Genomic DNA, 14,223 nt, shown 5'->3' with positions numbered 1-14,223 from the left:
TAGAGACATCTATCTCACACTGAACTGCAGTAGAAACAGCAGCATGTATATTTTATGGCAGCTGAAATAAATGAGTTTATTGACAAAGAAATGTGGTGGACTATTATGGGTGAATTTACAGACACAGAATACACAGTGCATTTACATAAGGTTTTAAAAACTTTATACAATTACAAAGGAAACAATGAAGTGAATTAATCCACAGCATGGCAATTTGTGTGCATGTCGCAATTTTCACAGCGCATGTCTCCCTAGGCAGGTTTTGTCAAATACAAAATCTAGCACAGAATATGCATCGATGCATGCAGGTTTTGAAGTGGAGTTCATGAGGTAAATAGGTCGCAGCATATCTTACAGCGCCCTCACGAGAGATCAGGGATTGCCAAGGAAGAAGCCTTATCTAGGCCACCAGAGAACAAAGGAGATGGAAGTAGCTTGCCAGTCTTCTAATAATAATGAGATGTTTCCAAACCTATACAGTAAGCAAAATATAGAAAAATAAGATTAAAAACCCATGTATATATTAGAGTCTAATCTTATAGTAATGTCCCCATCCTGGTCCTCAACTTAAACATGCTAGAAGGACCATACTAATTTGGGTACATCTTGGTGCTGGTAGTATGGCTTTTACGTTTTTTTATAAAAATCATAAATGGTGTTTACCAAGTACCCTATGCTATTAATATGCATTATTGCTTTTATTTAAGTACAGCAGGGTATATGATCATTTTATTTCTGTCTTGGGTTTTGTCTAATGGTCAGTGTGAACATGCTCTTATTTTGCATGCATTTCAACTTATACTCCAGTTCATTTTTTTCGGTTAAGTTTCAGTTTCTGCACTTACTACAGGTACGGGTGTTACCTCACTTTTTTGAGCTGGACATTATGTTTATAAAGCTTCATATTTTGCTGGGTAAACATATTCAGGATCTGGTCCTGCTCCGCTCTTAGTCACATTGATGTCGCTTTGATACATGGTAAGGTTTCTGTGACTCTAGTCACATCTCACAACAAAGCTGTGAGTCAGAATGGTCAAGGAGTCCAAGGTCAGAAGCCTGGAGAGTACATCATAATCAGAAGGAAGAGACAAAAGTGTGGTCAGTTAACGTTTAGAGGTCAGAATACCAGGAGGATAACGGATCAGAGCAGAAGGGGTTAAACAGTCAGATGGTCAGAATGAAGTCCAAGGTCAGGCAACAAAAGATCAAGCATACAGAACTCAAAGCACAGGGAGCACAAACCTCACAAGCTGAATGTACCTATGGCAGAGGTCTGGGAGAAGCAGCTGAGTTAAATAGCATAGCAATCACCCAGGATAGTGAACACTTGGAGACGGCCAATGCCTTGCAGTCACAGATAGTCAAACTGTCAAACACCACAGTAACAGCTCAGTACGCCCCTATACCAGATTGGATGGCCAAGCTGTCAATCAAAATACTGACAGCTTCAGCACGCACCTGTACCGGATTGGACAGCCAAGCTGTCAGTAACTGCATCCCAGACATACTGAGGGGTGGAACCATAAGATTCAATACTAGAGGTCAGGACCATCCCAATTTGGGGACACCTTGACACTGGCCGAATGGCTTTTACACTTTTTTTAAATCAAAAACGGTGTTTACTAAGTGCCCTGTCTTATTTATATGCACTATTGCTTTTACTTATTTACTTACAGCAGGGTATACTGTATGTTCATTTTATTTCTGTTTTGAGTTTATCTGCTGAATAACCAGTGTCAACTTGCTCTTATTTTGCATGCAAACCAACTTATACTCCAGTTCATTTTTTTGGATAAGTTTTTGGTTCTCAAGTTGTAGTAATTTCCCCATGTAGTAATATGCCCATCCTTGTCCCCATCTTGCAGCAATGTCCCTCATCCTAGCCCTCATTTTGTAGTAAATTCCTCATCCTGGTCTTCATCTTGTAGTAATATCCCCCATCATGCAGAAATGTCCCAAACCTGGTCCTCATCTTGTAGAAATGTCCTCATCTTGTAATGTCCCTATCCTGGTCCTCATCTTATTGTAATGTCCTCCATCCTGGTCCCCATCTGTACTCAATCTTATAGTAATGTCCCCATCATAGTCCCCATCTTGTAGTAATGTCCCCATCCTGGTTCTCATTCTCTTGCAGCAATGAACCCATCCCAGTACCTATGCTGCTTTTCACTTATACATATTAAAAAACAAAAAACAACAAACCTAAACTCACTTCCTCCTCTTCTCCTCCAAAGCCCGGGCAGTGTACGGCAGTGATGTCATATGCTGCTCATGCGGGAATGCCGTCAGCTGCAGGCCTCTAATTGGCAGGTTGTTGGTATTGGTGTTGCAGCGCAGAGGGTTGGTCTCTGCGTCGCGATACATTTCAGTTCAATGTGACTCAAAGACGCACATTGAAAAGTAGTGCTGTCAGCGGCCCCCTGGACTGGGGCACATAATTATGGGGAGCTTCAGTGCCTGCGGGCTGCATAAAACAGCCTCAGGAGCCGCATGCGGCCCTCAGGCCATGTGTTTGAGACCCTTACATTAGACTAACGTTGGCTGAATCTGACAATATTGGTGGCCTCAGCTGACAGTCTATTTTATAAGGGAGTCTCCCAACTCTCTCCTGACAGGTGATGTTGGGGGAGCAATGAATCCTGCATGTCCGATTTTGGACTCCCAATTCTTTTATTCTCTAAGAGATAAGTTGCCAGAGATGTCTCGCAGCAGCTTTCTTGTACTGAACACAGAAGTACTCAGCAGTGCAAGCGCTTCTGTACTTGGAGGAATCAGGAGAGATAGATGTTGGCCAAACGGTAGGCCGAACCATTGTTCGGGAGACCGCTATCTACTGTGTATTGGGCCTCTTAGTTGCCAGAGTGAAAACTGCAACATTTCAAGATTTTTTTAAATTAATAGTCACATAAAAATATAATTATGTTAATAACAACATGATTTAAATTATGTGTCACTTATGTGGATATCTCCTTTCTTTCTAGACCTATAAGTATCCTGTTCTCATCCTATAAAAACCCATCCTCACAACAGAAACACCACAGCTTTATAGCCTTAGGCTACGTTCACATATCATTCTAGCATACATACATTCAGTAGCTCCATTGGTACTTAAGTCCAAAGCCTCACAAAACAGGATTTGAATGAATTCACTGATACTGCCATTGACTATAAGGATACACATGGAGTCACAGTATGCTCTGTGGGACATCAGTCAGACAGTTGACTGCATCTTAGTGCCCAGCACCAATAGGCTTATATGGCCAAAAATTATGTCCGACAGAATACACTGTGACTGCATCTGTGTCATTATAGCGTTAATCCAGTTTAGTTGGGGTTTGACAGAGCCACTAAATGTATGCCAAAATGCTATGTGAACAAAGGCTAAAGACTGCAAAGGCAAAACCAAGTGTTAATTTCCACAGCTGAATTAATTGAGATGTTACATATTTGTCTAAAATCCATAACCAGCTCCGTCAAGACAAAGAAGCGTGAATAATTGATTCAATTATGTCTGTGCATACACTTATTGGGAAGAGTACAAATTACTGTTGGTCTGCAGTGAATAATCTTATACATTATACTCACATAAGGAATCCAGGTAATATGAAACCACATAAGAGATCTCAGACGTTAATGACTAATTTGCTGTGCATCTTAATGAATCTATCATATTTCATCATTCATTGATAATAATATTTACTCAGGTTCAAAGGGCTATTAACAGCGGTAGTTAATTCCGGCATGGAAGGCATACATTATTTAGCACCATTTATCTGTGTTAGGTCTGATAATTATGGCATGCAATGAGATTTGCTGTGATTTAATTAATTCTTTATCACGAGGCAGGGACTCTGCTGGGATGTATTCAGACAAGTAAAAGCATGTGAATATGAATACTGTATCAATGGTTATCTCCTGGAGCCACAATGCTGTAACTGAGCAAACATGACGACTTCACCACTTTCCATTTACAGGGCGAATGTGTCAAACAATATTGTGCCACCTAATGTTGTGCATGGGTAAACTATCTCCGTAATAACACTGTGAACCCTCAGGACGCCTCGGTTTCAGTTCTGTCACTGAACCATTGCCAATTACAACATGTATGAGGATTCACTTCTGAAATTGATAACAACAGTAAAAGTATCTCGGCATAATCCTTGCATTTCCATGATAGCAAATGGCTGCATCTCACAGTTCACTTACAAGCAATTTAAAGCTATGGTTATATGGCCGAACCATACAAACAAAACGTTCTTAGAAGCATAGGATTCTTAGCATCAAATATAAAGGACGCGGATGCTCCAGGTTAAAAACTGAAAAGCCGCAAGAAGTAGTGAACCTGGGATAAAGATTACTGCCTCAGTGTGTGACCCTGCAAAAATATACCCTATGTCATGTACATTTCTTGAGATTGTTGATAAGCAAACAGAAAATATTACAGTGTTGTTGAGATGGAAAAAACGTAACACAAAAGAACCCTATTTAATCCTGTAGTTCACCAAACCCCTTCCCGCCTGGATCAGACCTGGACTGAGATAGCCATAGGGCTGGAAACCTGAGGTCTGCCGATCGCACCGTGCCCGCCCGCTCGCTGTCTCCCTAGGCGCAGAAAGCATGGTGGAGGAGGGGCCTCCGGCCAATTCCTTCACCAATCAGCGTGTGAAACAGCTGACGCGATGATGTCATCTCATCGCGCGAGCTGTGTACTGCCAGAGATTCAGCGCACCGGAGACAGCAACACAAGCAGAAGCAGGGCGCCTGGGAAAAGGACCGAGGTGAGTATGTGGTGTTTTTTTTTTTCATGTGTATGAACGTGGGGATTCTTTGGGGGTGAACATGGGGATTCTATGGGGGAGAACATGGGGATTCTATGGGCGTGAACATGGTGATTCTATGGGGGTGAACATGGTGATTCTATGGGGGTGAACATGGGGATTCTATGGGGAGAACATGGGGATTCTATGGGGGAGAACATAGGGATTCTATGGGGGAGAACATGGGGATTCTATGGGGAGAACATGGGGATTCTATGGGGGAGAACATGGGGATTCTATGGAAGTGAACATGGGGATTCTATAGGGGTGAACATGGGGATTCTATGGAAATAAACATGGGGATTCTATGGCAGAGAAAATGGGGATTCTATGGGGGTGAAAACGGTGATTCTATGTGGGTGAACATGGTGATTCTATGGGGTGAACATGGGGATTCTATGGAAGTGAACATGGGGATTCTATAGGGGAGGAAATGGTTGAGGAGGTAAAAGTGGCTGGGACCCTAGGAGGTAGCGACCATGCTATTTTAGAATTTTGGATAACTAGAGCAGGAAGACCTGTGAAGACTCAAACATCAAGGTTAGATTTCAGCAAGGCAGATTTTAAGGGATTCAGAAAGAGAATTGGAGGGATCCAATGGCTGGATATCCTTAAAGACAAAAATGTCCAGGAAGGATGGGAAATCTCGAAAAATGAAATTCTCAAAAGACAATTGTTAACAATTCCGAAAAGAGGGAAGAATAGGAAGCATTTAAGGAAACCAGGATGGATGAACACAGAACTTAAGCACATGCTAAAAAGGAAGAAAAAAATGTTTATAAAATGGAAAGAGGGAGACATATCTAAAGAAGAATATAATGCTGTCTGCAGAACCTGCAGGGCACAAATCAGATTACTAAAGCTGACAATGAATTGAGGCTTGCAAGAGATGTCAAAAGCAATAATAAAGGATTTTGGGGATATGTCAAAAGAAAAGTCAAAGATGCTATAGGATTTTTACAGGATGAAAATGATGAAATGGTAAGACAGGATGTTGAGAAGGCCAAACTTTTAAATTCCTATTTTGCATCTGTTTTCTCTCAGAAAGGAAATGTAATATCAATGGTTCTTCACTGTCCTATTAAGGGAATAGAAGAATCCAGGATATCTATAAACAGAAAGATAGTGAGGAAACACTTAGCTAACCTAAATGAATTCAAGTCTCCAAGTCAAGATGAATTACACCCCAGAGTACTGAAGGAGATAGCAGAAGAAATTTTTCAACCCCTCTCCATAATCTTTGAAAATTCTTGGAGAACAGGAGAAGTCCCAGAAGACTGGAGAAGAGCAAATGTTGTTCCTATCTTCAAAAAGGGGAAGAAGGTGGACCCAGGCAACTATAGGCCGGTGAGTCTGACTTCTATACCAGGAAAGATCTTTGAACAAATTATTAAACAACATGTATGTCAGTACCTGGATAAGAATGAAGTGATTAAACAGAGTCAGCATGGGTTTGTAACTAATAAGTCATGTCAGACTAACTTAATTTCCTTCTATGACGGAATCACTGATTGGGTGGATCAAAGAAATGCTGTAGATATAGTATATCTTGACTTCAGCAAAGCATTTGACAAAGTATCTCATACAATCCTTATTGAAAAAATGACTAAGTATGGAATGGACAAGGCAACTGTTAGGTGGATTCATAACTGGCTTAGTGATCGGACCCAAAGTGTGGTCGTAAATGGCTGCACATCCAGTTGGAAGAATGTCTCAAGTGGGGTACCACAGGGCTCTGTCCTGGGCCCTGTATTGTTCAACATCTTTATCAATGATTTAGATGAAGGAATTGAGGGTAAACTGATTAAATTTGCTGATGACACAAAGCTAGGAGGGATAGCTAATACTAGAGAAGAGAGAGGATTCAAAAAGATATAAATAAACTGGAGCAGTGGGCAGCAACTAACAGAATGGTTTTTAACAGGGAAAAATGCAAAGTACTACATCTGGGCAATAAAAATGAAAAAAGCATATACAGAATGGGAGGAATAGGGCTAAGCAACAGCACATGTGAAAAAGACTTGGGTATACTAATAGATCACAGACTGAATATGAGTCAACAGTGTGATGCAGCAGCAAAAAAGGCATATGCAATTCTAGGATGTATTAACAGAAGCATATAGTCTAGATCACGTGAAGTCATTATTTCCCTCTACTCCTCTTTGGTCAGACCTCATCTGGAATATTGTGTCCAGTTTTGGGCACCATATTTTAAAAAAGACAAAAAGACATCAACAAACTGGAGCAAGTTCAGAAAAGAGCGACCAGAATGGTGACCGGTCTGGAAACCCTGTCTTATGAGGAAAGGTTGCAGGATTTGGGAATATTTAGTTTGCAAAAGAGAAGACTGAGAGGAGACTTAATAGCTGTCTACAAATATCTAAAGGGCTGTCACATTGTAGAAGGATCATCTTTATTCTCATTTGCACAAGGAAAGACTAGAAGCAATGGGATGAAACTGAATGGGAGGAGACACAGATTAGATATTAGAAAAAACTTTTTGAAAGTTAGAGTGATCAATGAGTGGAACAGGCTGCCATGAGAAGTGGTGAGTTCTCCTTCAATGGAAGTCTTCCAACAGAGGCTACACAGACATCTGACTGGGAAGATTTAGCGAATCCTGCTTTGAGCAGGGGGTTGGACCAGATGGCCCAGGAGGTCCCTTCCAACGCTACGATTCTATGATTATATGGAAATGAACATGGGGATTCTATGGAAGAGAATATGGGGATTCTATGGAAGACAACATGGGGATTCTATGGAAGACAACATGGGGATTCTATGGAAGTGAACATGGGGATTCTATGGGGTGAACATGGGGATTCTATGGTGGTGAACATGGGGATTCTATGGTGGTGAACATGGGGATTCTATGGTGGTGAACATGGGGATTCTATGGTGGTGAACATGGGGATTCTATGGGGGTGAACATGGGGATTCTATGGGGGTGAACATGGGGATTCTATGGGGGTGAACATGGGGATTCTATGGGGTGAACATGGGGATTCTATGGGGTGAACATCAGGATTCTATGGAAGTGAACATGGGGATTCTATGGACGAGAACATGGGGATTCTATGGAAGAGAACATGGGGATTCTATGGAAGTGAATATGGGGATTCTATGGGGTGAACATGGGGATTTTATGGGGATGAACTTGGGATTCTATGGGGGTGAACAGGGGGATTCTATGGGGGTGAACAGGGGGATTCTATGGGGGGTGAACAGGGGGTTTCCATGGGGGTGAACAGGGGGATTCTATGGAATTCAACATGGGGATTCTATGGAGGTGAACAGGGGGATTCTATGGAAGTGAACATGGGGATCCTATGGGGAAGAACATGGGGATTCTATGGGGGTGAACATGGGGATTTTATGGGGGAGAACATGGAGATTCTATGGGGTGAACATGGGGATTCTATGGTGGTGAACATGGGGATTCTATGGGGGTGAACTTGTGGATTCTATGGGGTGAACATGGGGATTCTATGGGGTGAACATGGGGATTCTATGGGGTGAACATGGGGATTCTATGGGGTGAACATGGGGATTCTATGGAAGTGAACATGGGGATTCTATGGAAGAGAACATGGGGATTCTATGGAAGAGAACATGGGGATTCTATGGGGGTGAACATGGGGATTCTATGGGGGTGAACATGGGGATTCTATGGGGGTGAACAGGGGGATTCTATGGGGGTGAACAGGGGGATTCTATGGGGGGTGAACAGGGGGTTTCTATTGGGGTGAACAGGGGGATTCTATGGAATTCAACATGGGGATTCTATGGAGGTGAACGGGGGGATTCTATGGAAGTGAACATGGGGATCCTATGGGGAAGAACATGGGGATTCTATGGGGGTGAACATGGGGATTTTATGGGGGTGAACATGGAGATTCTATGGGGTGAACATGGGAATTCTATGGAAGTGAACATGGGGATTTTATGGAAGTGAAAATGGGGATTCTATGGGGGCGAATATGGGGATTCTATGGAAGTTAAAATGAGGATTCTATTGGGGTGAATATGGGGATTCTATGGGGGTGGACATGGGGTTTCTTTGGACGTGAACATGGGGATTCTATGGGGGCGAACATGGGAATTCTATGGAAGTGAACATGGGGATTCTATGAAAGTGAACATGGGGATTCTATGGGGGTGAACATGGGGATTCTATGGAAGTGAATATGGGGATTCTATGGAGGTGAACATGGGGATTCTATGGGTGTGAACGGGGATTCTATGGAAGTGAACATGGGGATTCTATGGGGGTGAACATGGGGATTCTATGGAAGTGAATATGGGGATTCTATGGAGGTGAACATGGGGATTCTATGGGTGTGAACGGGGATTCTATGGAAGTGAACATGGGCATTCTATGGAAGTGAACATGGGGATTCTATGGGGTGAACATGGGGATTCTATGGGGTGAACATGGGGATTCTATGGAAGTGAATATGGGGATTCTATGGAGGTGAACATGGGGATTCTATGGAAGTGAATATGGGGAGTCTATGGAGGTGAACATGGGGATTCTATGAGGGTGAACATGGGGATTCTATGGACGAGAACATGGGGATTCTATGGAAGAGAACATGGGGATTCTATGGAAGTGAATATGGGGATTCTATGGGGTGAACATGGGGATTTTATGGGGATGAACTTGGGATTCTATGGGGGTGAACAGGGGGATTCTATGGGGGTGAACAGGGGGATTCTATGGGGGGTGAACAGGGGGTTTCCATGGGGGTGAACAGGGGGATTCTATGGAATTCAACATGGGGATTCTATGGAGGTGAACAGGGGGATTCTATGGAAGTGAACATGGGGATCCTATGGGGAAGAACATGGGGATTCTATGGGGGTGAACATGGGGATTTTATGGGGGAGAACATGGAGATTCTATGGGGTGAACATGGGGATTCTATGGTGGTGAACATGGGGATTCTATGGGGGTGAACTTGTGGATTCTATGGGGTGAACATGGGGATTCTATGGGGTGAACATGGGGATTCTATGGGGTGAACATGGGGATTCTATGGAAGTGAACATGGGGATTCTATGGAAGAGAACATGGGGATTCTATGGAAGAGAACATGGGGATTCTATGGGGGTGAACATGGGGATTCTATGGGGGTGAACATGGGGATTCTATGGGGGTGAACAGGGGGATTCTATGGGGGTGAACAGGGGGATTCTATGGGGTGAACATGGGGATTCTATGGGGTGAACATGGGGATTCTATGGGGTGAACATGGGGATTCTATGGAAGTGAACATGGGGATTCTATGGAAGAGAACATGGGGATTCTATGGAAGAGAACATGGGGATTCTATGGGGGTGAACATGGGGATTCTATGGGGGTGAACATGGGGATTCTATGGGGGTGAACAGGGGGATTCTATGGGGGTGAACAGGGGGATTCTATGGGGGGTGAACAGGGGGTTTCTATTGGGGTGAACAGGGGGATTCTATGGAATTCAACATGGGGATTCTATGGAGGTGAACAGGGGGATTCTATGGAAGTGAACATGGGGATCCTATGGGGAAGAACATGGGGATTCTATGGGGGTGAACATGGGGATTTTATGGGCGTGAACATGGAGATTCTATGGGGTGAACATGGGAATTCTATGGAAGTGAACATGGGGATTTTATGGAAGTGAAAATGGGGATTCTATGGGGGCGAATATGGGGATTCTATGGAAGTTAAAATGAGGATTCTATTGGGGTGAATATGGGGATTCTATGGGGGTGGACATGGGGTTTCTTTGGACGTGAACATGGGGATTCTATGGGGGCGAACATGGGAATTCTATGGAAGTGAACATGGGGATTCTATGAAAGTGAACATGGGGATTCTATGGGGGTGAACATGGGGATTCTATGGAAGTGAATATGGGGATTCTATGGAGGTGAACATGGGGATTCTATGGAGGTGAACATGGGGATTCTATGGGTGTGAACGGGGATTCTATGGAAGTGAACATGGGCATTCTATGGAAGTGAACATGGGGATTCTATGGGGTGAACATGGGGATTCTATGGGGTGAACATGGGGATTCTATGGGGTGAACATGGGGATTCTATGGAAGTGAATATGGGGATTCTATGGAGGTGAACATGGGGATACTATGAGGGTGAACATGGGGATTCTATGGGGGTGAACATGGGGATTCTATGGTGGTGAACATGGGGATTCTATGGAAGTGAACATGGGGATTCTATGGAAGTGAACATGGGGATTCGATGGAGGAGAACATGGGGATTCTATGGGGGTGAACATGGGGATTCTATGGGGGTGAACTTGGGGATTCTATGGGGGGTGAACAAGGGGATTCTATGGGGGTGAACAAGGGGATTCTATGGGGGGTAAACAAGGGGATTCTATGGGGGTGAACGGGGATTCTATGGAAGTGAATATGGGGATTCTATGGATGTGAACATGGGGATTCTATGGATGTGAACATGGGGATTCTATGGATGTGAACATGGGGATTCTATGGATGTGAACATGGGGATTCTATGGGGTGAACATGGGGATTCTATGCAGGTGAAGTGCAGCAAATGGGGATTCTATGGGGGTGACATGCAGCACATGCGGAGGCTATGGGGGGGACATGGGAAGGCTGTATACTGTCATGCAGTATATGGGAAGACTGTGTGGGGCTCATGCAGTATATAGGGAGACTGTGTTGGGCTCAATCAGTATATGGGGAGGCTGTGGGGGCTTCATGCAGTATATGGAAGGCTGTGTGGGGAGTCATTCAGTATGTGGAAAGACTGTAGGGCTCATGCTGTATATAAGAAGGCTGTGTGGGGCTCATGCAGTATATGGGGATGCTGTGTGGGGCCTCATGCAGTATATGGGGAAACTGGGGCTCATGCAGTACATGGGGAGGCTGTGTGGGGCTCATGCAGTACATGGGGAGGCTGTGTAGGGCTCATGCTGTACATGGGGAGGCTGTGTGGGACTCATGCTGTACATGGGGAGGCTGTGTGGAGCTCATGCTGTACATGGGGAGGCTTTGTGGGGCTCATGCTGTACATGTGGAGGCTGTGTGGGGCACATGCCGTGTATAGGGAGGCTGTGTGGGGTTCATGCCGCAGATGTAGTAGGCTGTGTGAGGCTCATGCTGCATATGGGGAGGCTGTGTGGGGATCATGCCATATATGGGGGAGGCTGTGAGGGGCTCATGCCGCATATGAGGGAGGCTGTGTGGGGCTCATGCCGCATATGGAGGAGGCTGTGTGGGGCTTATTCCGCATAAGGGGGAGGCTGTGTGGGGCTTATGCCGCATATCTAGTAGGTTGTGAGAGGCTTATGCTGTATATAAGGGGCTGTGGGGGGTTGAAAGATATATAAAGGGTGTCAGCATACTTAATTTTGCTCAATATTATGTGATACAATTAATATTAATAAATTAATATTGAGTAGAATTAATTTCAAGCTATTGGTTCGGCCCTCCACAACAGTCATTGTCTGTGATGTGGTACCTCGGGAAAATTAATTGCCCACCCCTGGCCTGGATGATTTTAAATTTTTGCATCTTTTATTTTTCTTACATAGCCATAACTTTTTTTTTTTATTTACAGTTGTGCTCAAAAGTTTACATACACCGGCAGAATTTTTGCTTTCTTGGCCTTTTTTTCAGAGAATATGAACGATAGCACCAAAACTTTTTCTCCACTCATGGTTAGTGGTTGGGTGAAGCCATTTAATGTTAAACTACTATGTTTTTGCTTTTTAAATCATAATGACAGCCCAAAACATCCAAACGACCCTGATAAAAAGTTCATATACCCCATTTCTTAATACCATGTATTGCTCTCTCTAACATCAATGACAGCATGAAGTTTTTTGTGGTAGTTGTGGATGAGGTTCTTTATTTTCTCAGATGGTAAAGTTACCCACTCTTTTTGTCAAAAAAGCCTCCAGTACCTATAAATTCCTTAGCATGAACTGCATGCTTGTGATCTCCCCAGAGTGGTTCAATGATATTGAGGTCAGGAGACTGAGATGGTCACTCCAGAACCATCAATTTGTTCTGCTGTAGCCAATGACAGGTCGACTTGGCCTTGTGTTTTGGATATTTGTTATGTTGGAAGGTCCAAGTACGTCCCATGCGCAGCTTCCGGGCAGATATCACCAAATACTGGAGGATAATTTGCAATCAACGTGCTGCATTCATCTTTCCTTCAAGTTTTCCTGTGCCTTTGTAACTCACACATCCCCAAAACATCAGTGATCCACCTCCATACTTTACAGTAGGAATGATATTCCTTTCATCATAGACCTTGTTGACCTCTCTCCAAATGTAACATTTATGGTTATGGCCAAAAAATTCAATTTTTGTCTGATCACTCCAAATTACCTTGTTCCAGAAGTTTTGAGGTTTGTCTGTGCTGTTTTGCATATTGTAGGCGAGATACTTTGTGGCATTTGTGCAGTAATGACTTTCTTCTGGCGACTCAACCATGCAGCCCATTTTTTTAAGTGCCTCCTTATTGTGCATCTTGAAACAGCCACACCCCAAGTTTTCAGAGTTTCTAGTATTTCAACATGAAAAATAATAAATTATTTGCATTCAGATGAAGACTTCAGTCTAAGTGAAGACTGGCATTAGATAGGGTCCTGGAAAATGAGAAATGCCTTACCATGGCTTCCAGGTACAAATAACTTGGCCATTATATGCACCAAACTTTCTCAGTTTTTCATACTTCTAATGCAGTAAAGCAATTCATTTTTCATGTTTGCATGTTATGGCGCTACAGTGTGCTTGCTTTTTTGTTTGAATGTATATGAGTTGGTGACTCTAGGTTAAGCATCTGTTCACACTATGCTTATGCTTGGATGTGACGGTCAGTTTTTGAAATTTGCATTCATTAACCTTCTGACTGAGCACTCCACCTGTTAGACGCAGGCATTTTTAATCAAAGCAGGGCCACTACCCATCCACAAAGATATAGACTTCAGTCTAAACAGAGGATTTACATAGGTTCCCATTCAGTTGAAGACTTCTGTCTAAGTGAGGATTGGCATTAGATGGGTCCTGGAAAACGAGAAATGCCTTACCGTGGCTTCCAGGTACACATAACGTGGCCATTTTATGCGCTAAACTTTCTCAATTTTTCATACTTCTAATGCAGTAATGCAATTCATTTTTCAGTTTTCATGTTTGCATGTTATGGCGCTACAGTGTGCTTCCTTTTTTGTTTCAATATATATGAGTTGGTGACTATAGGTTAAGCAACTGTTCACACTATGCTTATGCATGGATGTGACGGTCAGTTTTTGAAATTAGTTTAAAAACTGCTGACTGGCATTATCAATTCTGTGGATTTTTTTTGTATCCCTTTCCTGTTTTATACAGTTCAACTACCTTTTCCAGGAAGATCCATTGAC

At 43.3% G+C, this 14,223-nt stretch overlaps 1 protein-coding gene across 1 annotated transcript in view; it reads right to left on the bottom strand.

The window, feature by feature from the left end:
• Positions 1-381: 381 nt before the first annotated feature.
• PIGN (phosphatidylinositol glycan anchor biosynthesis class N) overlaps positions 382-14,223 on the bottom strand; it is a 509,674-nt gene continuing 495,832 nt past the window's right edge. The window contains exon 29 of the mRNA XM_073550192.1: positions 382-472. Coding sequence (XP_073406293.1) covers positions 397-472 — 76 coding nt within the window. The 3' untranslated portion in view covers positions 382-396. The remainder of the gene's footprint in view (positions 473-14,223) is intronic.

This window comes from Dendrobates tinctorius, unplaced genomic scaffold (genome assembly GCF_039654945.1).
Source record: "Dendrobates tinctorius isolate UK_male_01 unplaced genomic scaffold, ASM3965494v1 ptg000163l, whole genome shotgun sequence".
NCBI lineage: Eukaryota > Metazoa > Chordata > Amphibia > Anura > Dendrobatidae > Dendrobates > Dendrobates tinctorius.
This window is presented reverse-complemented; position numbering and strand designations above follow the sequence as displayed.